The sequence below is a fragment of the Populus alba genome, chromosome 6, assembly GCF_005239225.2.
Source record: "Populus alba chromosome 6, ASM523922v2, whole genome shotgun sequence".
Lineage (NCBI taxonomy): Eukaryota > Viridiplantae > Streptophyta > Magnoliopsida > Malpighiales > Salicaceae > Populus > Populus alba.
In genome coordinates, this window is record NC_133289.1 from 20,988,751 (window position 1) to 20,997,102 (window position 8,352).

Consider the following 8,352-nt stretch of genomic DNA (forward strand, 5'->3'; position numbering starts at 1 on the left):
TTAGGTTTAAGTAAATAAATAAAAAATTGCATGCTAAATTCATAACCACTCATCTTATTTTATTGATTTAGATTCAATTAACACAGATAACCTGTGAAAAAAAAAATTGATTTCAATCCTAAATAATATTGAATTTCATTCTCGATTTTTCATGTTCTTCTCAAAAATGGAGTTTTCATCCCTTTTTTTCCCTGGATAAATGCTCAATCAGCACAATCATGTCACTTGGAGAAAACGATATCTAATTTCGCTTCATTTATTTTACTCCATGCTACTTTTAAAAATCTTCTAAATATGGATGGTGGGTGAAAAAAGAAAAGAAGAAGGACGAAGGAAAGAAGAGGATAGAGTAAAAAGTAATTAGGGTGGGGGGTCCCACAATCAAGAAATGAAAATCAGGGAGGGTGCATGAACCTTGAACTCTGCCCTCCTCCGGTCCTCCCCCTCTCTCCATCATCTTCTTCCCTATCACAAGACATGCAAATCTCTATAACATTAATTTATTAAAAATATCTCTCAATTTTGATTTTTTTTTATTACAGCACCTTTTTTTTTTTGAAAGAAAAAAGAAGCAGCCTCTTTAGTATATTTGTACTTCCCCTTCACAATGAACACAGCCATCATCCACGAGAAGAAAAACAAAAGCAACTTTTTCTCTCCTTGCTTTACTTCTCCACCGCCGCCACCCGCCACCCGCCACCCCCACCAACAACCACCTTGTGATCTTTGCTTCAGTTTCACTTCCTTTTTATATCAACACTCCCTCCTCCTGTCTTTGCATCACAAATCTTACAGGTCAGTCATTGATCCAATTTACTCCATAATCTCTCGTTTGTTTCTTGTTTTTTTTTTTTTCCCATTGAATGTGGGTTTATCTTACTATATAATCGAAGAACTCTTCTGGGTTGTTTTTGGTTTGATACATAATGATTAAGTAAGGTAGAGGAACGTGAATTTGAAGGCTTTTTATTTGCGGGTTTATTGAAAAAGTTCGTGTCTTTGAATTATTGCTTTGCCTCCGGTTTCGAGCAGCTATGTAAAGCACCGTCAGTTGTCACTTGATTGACCCTTTTTTTTCCTGGTTCGCCAGGTTCATGTATATTTTTTAGTGGATATATTGAGCAACAAGTCATATATGATTAAGAGCTTTTGATGATCATATAAAATATTGCATTTAATGTTTCCTCTTTTGGGGCATTTGACAAATTTGTGGTTGAGCAGGGTTCTTTGTTTGAATAAGTTATATATTTATTTCCCTTGTGGAAAAAAATATTTTTGCATATTGATTTTTTGCAAATAAGCCTAGTATAGAATAAGCCAAATCAAGTCAAATATGATACTTGTTTTTGCAAATTATTCTACATCAAAATGAAGATAGCCTGGTATAGAATGTGAAGCTTGGTGTTCATTTTGGTGAATGGTAAAATGACTGCTGGACTATGAGTAGAGATTATTAATGTGTCCTTGCAGCTTAGAGAGGATGTGCATTGCCTTATTCCACTTTTGTCTAGATTGTTATTAGTGTGGTTAGAGATGAATGCAGGTGGTTTTAGCCATATTAGAGTGTAGACTGTTGAAGATTTTGTTCTTTTTGTGTCCTTTCTCAAATGGAAAAACAAGGAATCTGACTTTGAGAAAAGAATGGTTCTCCCCTCACGTTATTGCTGCTAATAGCACTATCTATTTTCAATTTATTTTTCTTTCAACCGAAAAGGATTGCATATATATATATATATATATATATATATATATATATATCAAAATGTAATGCCAACAACACTGTGGACTCGTGATAATCACTTGCAAACAAAGCAATCTCAATAATTTTTACAAAAAAGATTAAGACGAGAAAGAAAGGAAATCTCAGAATTTTATTGCAAATGTAGAATTACATGGATAAATAACACGTAGCCTCACACTACTTAGGGAATCACATCAATTAAAGATTTAATTTTATCACAACATCCCCTACTAGAATTACAAATCTCTAATAAATAGTTTTATAATTAACAGTTGATGACTGAAAATCCTAACGGCTCATAACTAACATGACAAAGACAAACAACAATTAATATTAACCCCTGCTGTCACTTGGATGATAACAAGGTTGACATCGCTTATTGGAAATCAACTGCTCCTTCATGCCACCATGTATTACTGGAACTTAAGCTTGCACGGAATACTTAAACCCATTGGAACTTGCATCAACATAATCCTTATCTTTATCACCACTTTTCCCTTTGCTAGACTCAATCTGTCTCTTTCCCTTGACTGTGCTCCTGATGTTCTTGTCTTGATCATTAGAACTTGCATCAAAATGTGCTTTGGTTATTAATGAAATATGATTGATAGCAAGATAAGTGAGCTGTCTAAGACATGGGGAATGGTCCGTTCCAAGTTCATACTACGGCGGGGGCCATAGAAAATTGATGGTTATTGGTCTCAAGGCAATCAAAGATGACTAACCAATAATATAGCTGAAATTAGATGTCTGGATATCTTTTAGCTGGCTCAAGTATCTAGGATGAGCTTTACTCTTTAACTACGGCAACAATTTTTTTTGTCTGTTTCAAATAAAAATAGGTATTGGCTAAAGATTGTATAGATTTGTCCTGCTCGGTCATCAAGTAGACATATGGCTCCATAATATATCAGTGTTTAAAAGATTTCCTGATTGCGATGGACACAAAGAATATTGGCTGAGCTAGGAGGAGTTGACTCAGTCAAATATGAAATGCTGGTTGGTGTGGTAGTGGATATACAGTGTATTTTATGATTACTATTTATAGTTGGACTTGCATATCATCCGTGGTAAGACACTGGTCATTTCCTTGTAACTTTTGAAGAAAAAGATATGGCTGGTTACCAACTTAACTTCCTCAAACTTTATGATACTAGGAATTGTCAACTATATATGACAAGAACACACAACCTGTAGGGCTAGAACTATTTATCGGGTGGTTACCTAGTTGTAGACTCTTAGACAGCAATCATAAGATGAAGCAAACAGTAAAATATCAGACTTCACTTATATGATTATATGCCCTTTTAATGTAATAGATCTTGCTGTGTATAGATAATTTTAGATTTCATAATAATTGTCTTGCAAATAATGTTTAATTAAAGGTTTGTGAGCTTAATGGTTACCCTTTTTATGTGATTTGGGGGACGAGGCCTGAACTCAAGACTCCCCAGGAACTTTAAATCTTCCGAGTGAGGTGGGCTGTTTCCCAATGACTAAAGACCTTCTGTTCATTTAAATAAATCAAGTGGCTACTACAATGCTGCACTCTGCTGTTTCTTTAGAATCCTGCAAAATCTATGACTGGGGGTAGGGGGTGATATCCTGTTTGTACAGCCCTAGGAACTTAGGAGCTTTGCCATAAGTGGCAAAGATTCAAATTTATATAACAGTCACTGCATTTACTTGTGATCACTTCCTAGCAGAAGGGAATGAATTACCGTAAAGTTTATAAAATGATTCAATTGAACTTTCTATGTTAGAAACTCTTTTACTTGTTATCTTTCTTTCTTTCTTTCTTTCTTTAGGAATTTACAGTTTTTTTTTTAGAGAGATCATTAATAGCATTCATTTTGTGTTTGCTGTAAAATTCTTGAAAGGGCTATGACATGTTTTTCTGAAGAGATTGTCATCTTGGTGGCATACAATAATGTATCTGCTTGCCTGTTTTGGAACAGGCTCAATATGTCTAAGGGTGTAGTTTGACACATCAATGTTTCATCACAGAAAGTGCACAAAGCTATATGTCACGTGGACGATTTTCTCCAATGGATTTAAAAGGAGCTTTTGATGTTGAGCATATGAGTTCCACATCAAGAATTCAGCATGACCTGTGGCCTCTTGATGGAATTGATCCAAAGAAAGCAAAGTTTCCATGTTGTCTCATCTGGACTCCACTCCCAGTTGTCTCGTGGTTGGCACCTTTTATCGGACATGTTGGCATCTGCAGAGAGGATGGAACTATTTTAGATTTTTCAGGATCCAATTCTGTGAATGTTGATGATTTTACATTTGGTGCAGCTGCTAGGTATCTTCAACTTGATAGACAACAGGTATTAATTCTTGAATCCTCTTCTATTATCTCCATCTCCTCCAACACACCATGCAAATGCATGCACGCAGACACTGTTGCTGTTATTACTGTCATTGCTTGCTGAGAAAGTAGATTAATGGCAACAGAGGATTTAGGATCCGTGCTCATAGATTGCATAATGACCTCAAAAGGTGGCGGGTTGACTGAATAAAGTGGTTTCTTTGGTTAGCCACATCTTGATGTTGAGATCTGCCTTGCTTTCCAAAATAAGATGGCAAATTGGTTGCAATAATGAATTTATCAAGTATTTTTGCTGTTGTCATTTGTTATTTCTTTTCTATCCCTCATTACTTTATAAAAGGTATGCTACAAGTTGATCAACTAACTCTTTTGCTCTGTAATATGTTTTGTAAAATTAGTGTTGCTTTCCGCCAAACCTAGCTGGGCACACATGCAAGCACGGCTACAAGCACTCAGAGTATGGGACTGCGATCACGTGGGATGATGCCCTACAGTCAAGCACGCGTAGCTTTGAGCACAAAACATACAACCTTTTCACATGCAACTGTCATTCATTTGTTGCCCACTGCCTGAATCGATTCTGTTATGGTGGATCGATGGATTGGAACTTGATAGATGTGGCAGTTCTAATACTCTTCAAGGGGCATTGGATAGACTGGAAGTCAATAATCAAATCGTTCCTTCCTTTCACAGTTGTGCTTTGTTTAGGTATAGTTTTGGTTGGCTGGCCTTTCTTAGTTGGGCTGTTCTCATTCACTCTCCTCCTTATGGGGTGGTTTCTGTTGGGCACTTACTGTTTCAAAAGCCTATTAGAATGCTAGCACTCATGGAGTCGATGCTGATTGCGATGTTTAGAGGAAGGAGTTGAACCAGTATTGTTCTGCTCGTTTTGGAAGTGTTCATAATACCAAGTACATTCGCAACACCATGGAACTCATGTTGATGCTAGGAGATAATCCATGCAGCATCATTAACTGAACTCATTGTAGAACTGGATGTTCTTTACTGATAATTGAAAATTTACCTATGGGAGCATTACCTTCTCAGTGTGTGATCCGTTGGTCATATTTATACAGTTGGTCTCCTGCCTGGGGACTAGGAAATGAGAGGAAAAGCCGAAACATCTTTGCCAGAGGTTAAGTTTCTTGTATGATTAGATTCATCCAAACGTTGCATTGCAAATATTACTAGAGAAATGTTGATTATGCCTTACTGCGTCGGGTGCCTGGTTCTTTAAACATGATTTCACCTGCATTTGCCTCCTTTCGGGAAGATTTTAACTGCTAAAACATTAGAGCCGAGGGCTGCATCATGAACTCCAGTTGCTTCCCGGAACATATTTTCGCAGAAATTCAGTTCCCCGAAAGGTTCATTGCATTAATCAATCGAAAGGCTCCTTGTTATATTGCTCCACGCCTTGCTCATTACAAAAGAAAATTTTGCTGGTTTCTATCATAATAATCACCGAACTTCGTTGTTGCGTATCAAACAAATGGTGCACAACTTTGTTTTGCTTTTTTTCTTGTGTTATCAATATCAAGAAACCTATCTACTTTCATCTTCTTATTTGCATACGCCGAAGACAAGTATTTATACCTCCACCGCTACAGAGGAAACACAAATGGACAAACACGGCAACAGTGGTTGTAGCCATTCAAGCAAAGAAAACCCGTTTATTTATAAAGATGAGCATCACATTACAAAAATCGAGATAGTAACTCCAACAAGGTCGCTGGCATTGGTTTGCAGCTTGATAAGGGGCATAAAATTCATTCAAGAGTCGGGTTAACTTTCCTGCTTATGTCAAAGAGTTACTGGTCGAGTCGAGTATTGTCTCACATAGCCCGACTTCAAGAAAACCTATTTTATGCTCCATACTTGGGGGCCTTCCAAAGCTTAAATGCTACCTCATGCAGGAATCTATCAGCTGGTATTGCAAGATTTCCACCATGCTGAAAAGAGAAGGAAAATGCTTAATGGAAATGCATAAAAGCATTTAGATATACTGAAACATTTGAACTATGAGGTCAATTGACATACATCTGACATGAGAAATTGACCTATCTATCCTGGAGGATCCAGAGATTAAGAGGAAGAATATCACGTATTAATTTGATGCAAATAAATCAAGAAGCAATTATATACAGATAATTCTTAAGCCTACACACACAAAGTTTACCAAGAAATTGTTGCAGTTTCAAAGTTAAATGCCACTTTCAGGATCACGTCTGATGTTAGTGACAGACTAACTCCCCTACCATTCCATTATCTGAAAATATTAGTCAAAACTAATAGGTTGATGATGGATGGTAAAATGAAAGGTCATATATCCATAAATCAAATCTGTCCAATAAATTTATGAGATGTGAATCTGCAAAAATAAAACCCAGTAATCTTAAAACTTACATCTTTAAAATCTTTAAAAGAAAATGTTTCTGCCATATCCACACGGGTTACAGCATACTGCCATTGAGAAATTAACATTGGGCAATGGTACCTGTTGATCACAAGTTAGCAGGATCCAAAGGAATTTGAATTTATTACAAGAAGCTTACCACCCTTTTTTTTTTTTCCTTACCTGACATTGTTTCGTGGTTTTTCTCCTTTCATAGTGTAACTTTGAAGAGGGAAGAGCTTTGAAAGAGCAGGATCCATCTCATCTTTAGAAGTCAAAATTGATAAATCTCTACCATCACCTTCTGTAACATAACCATAGCTCATTACAAGGGACAAGTGCAGACGAGAACCAATTTCAGAGCCAGGTTGTGCTATGCGCATGATGCCATCAACTAAAGCATCAATATATTCCACATCATTGGCAATAGTCTTGTGTCCCTCAGCATTCACTCTTTCACCAGCTCCAACATGCACAAATACTAAATCAAATTGACTTGTCTCTAGTGTCTTCCCCTCTTGAAATCCAAGCAACTTGAGTAACTCAAATGTCACAAAATCAGTAGATGATCCAGAAAGGGAAAATTCATTCCCCTTTAAATCGTTGAATGGAAACACAGTCAAACCGAGTTTTCCACCAAAAGATTTCAAGCCAGGATTGTTAGTTATTATAGCAGCCTTCATTCCCATGAACCTGAAGTAAGATCACAGAACATGTTGATTGTTGGTTTCATGCAAATATAAATCAACATCTAGTCTGCCACTGATATTAAAACACTAAACATAAACTGAAAAAAAAAAAAAATTACCAATACCTCTCTGATATGGTTGGAATTGAGGTACCCTGAGAACTCTCACAAAAATCAAAGAACAATAACTGTCAATAGCTTACAACAAGAAACCACTCTTTTATGTCCAAAAATATGGTTAAGGATATCTTACCACATTCTGATAAGCTTCACATGCATCTAACAGATTTGCAAACTCTCTAACTATCCTCTCATCCTCACTTTCTGCAATCTAAATCCAAGTAAGTCCAGGTAATCATATGCACAAAAACTTCAAAAACTCAAATTAAACACACCTAGACTTTATAATCTTATACGACTAAAAAATTTAATACCAGAAACATAGTTTTAAGTTCAAAATATAACAAATTGATCACATCCACATTCGCATATGTGTGTTGTCAAATCCGGTAACAATATTGGATATGAAAATTACATCAAAATCACAACGCAACAGATCAAACATTTCTACTGTGCATATCATAGAAAAGATTAAAAAAATAAATTAAGAACCCATAAAAGCAAATATTTTTTAAAGATGAATAGCAGCCTAAAAACCTTATTGTAAAAATCAACCAAGGATAAAACAGCCATGATAGTAGAATTTCAGATCATCAAAATAAATAAACAATAAATCACCAATAATCCTATTAAACTGTTCTGTGCTATAACTCTAAGCATGCATAAATCGCAACCCTTTATACTAATACCCACAGCTAAGCTAATTCCATAACAAAACCAGAACAAGATTGTGAGATTCTAAGTGATAAAAAATAGGCAATATGAATTAAAAGAGAGTTAAAGTAAGAGAAATAGGAGAGTGAGTGAAACCTGAGGGAGGAGCATTGGGGACGGTTAAGAAACCGCAGAAAGCTTTGGAAGCGAGAGAGTGGAGATGAGCATGGGAAGGATTGATGAAAGAAGCCAGTCCATCTCCGTATATCACTAAGCCTCTGCTTGCCTTGTCTGCCATTGCTCTACCTATCTAAGACTGGGTTTCACGCAAAACAGAGGAGTGTAAACAGAATATTTGTTTGTGTGTTCTAATCTCACATCGAAGTGATCAACCCCTAAAGCAGAAGATGTGTATCACC

At 36.3% G+C, this 8,352-nt stretch overlaps 2 protein-coding genes across 8 annotated transcripts; one reads left to right on the top strand and one right to left on the bottom strand.

Annotated features, from left to right (window-relative positions):
• The first annotated feature begins 410 nt into the window (after window positions 1–410).
• LOC118030800 (protein REVERSION-TO-ETHYLENE SENSITIVITY1) lies at window positions 411–5,226 on the top strand. 4 transcript variants are annotated; one of them, XM_073410011.1, is made up of 3 exons: window positions 411–795; window positions 3,723–4,074; window positions 4,475–5,226. In XM_073410011.1, the coding sequence occupies exons 1-3, from the start codon at window positions 608–610 to the stop codon at window positions 4,895–4,897; spliced, it is 963 nt and encodes a 320-aa protein (XP_073266112.1). In that variant the 5' UTR covers window positions 411–607; the 3' UTR covers window positions 4,898–5,226. The 4 variants fall into 4 exon arrangements, with proteins under 4 accessions (XP_073266112.1, XP_034890961.1, XP_034890965.1 ...); XM_035035070.2 differs by having other exon boundaries at window positions 649–795; window positions 3,700–4,074; XM_035035074.2 differs by having other exon boundaries at window positions 659–795; window positions 3,749–4,074.
• A 503-nt stretch (window positions 5,227–5,729) lies between these two features.
• Window positions 5,730–8,352, bottom strand: LOC118030798 (uncharacterized). Of its 4 annotated transcripts, none has more exons than XM_035035064.2 (6): window positions 8,090–8,352; window positions 7,413–7,483; window positions 7,286–7,323; window positions 6,655–7,164; window positions 6,483–6,573; window positions 5,730–6,028 (listed from the first exon to the last, which is right to left on the bottom strand). In XM_035035064.2, exons 1-6 carry the CDS (start codon window positions 8,229–8,231, stop codon window positions 5,942–5,944), a joined length of 939 nt encoding a protein of 312 aa, XP_034890955.1. In that variant the 5' UTR covers window positions 8,232–8,352; the 3' UTR covers window positions 5,730–5,941. The 4 variants fall into 4 exon arrangements, with proteins under 4 accessions (XP_034890955.1, XP_034890956.1, XP_034890959.1 ...); XM_035035065.2 differs by having other exon boundaries at window positions 7,286–7,314; window positions 8,090–8,348; XM_035035068.2 differs by having other exon boundaries at window positions 7,286–7,314; window positions 7,413–7,490; window positions 8,090–8,266.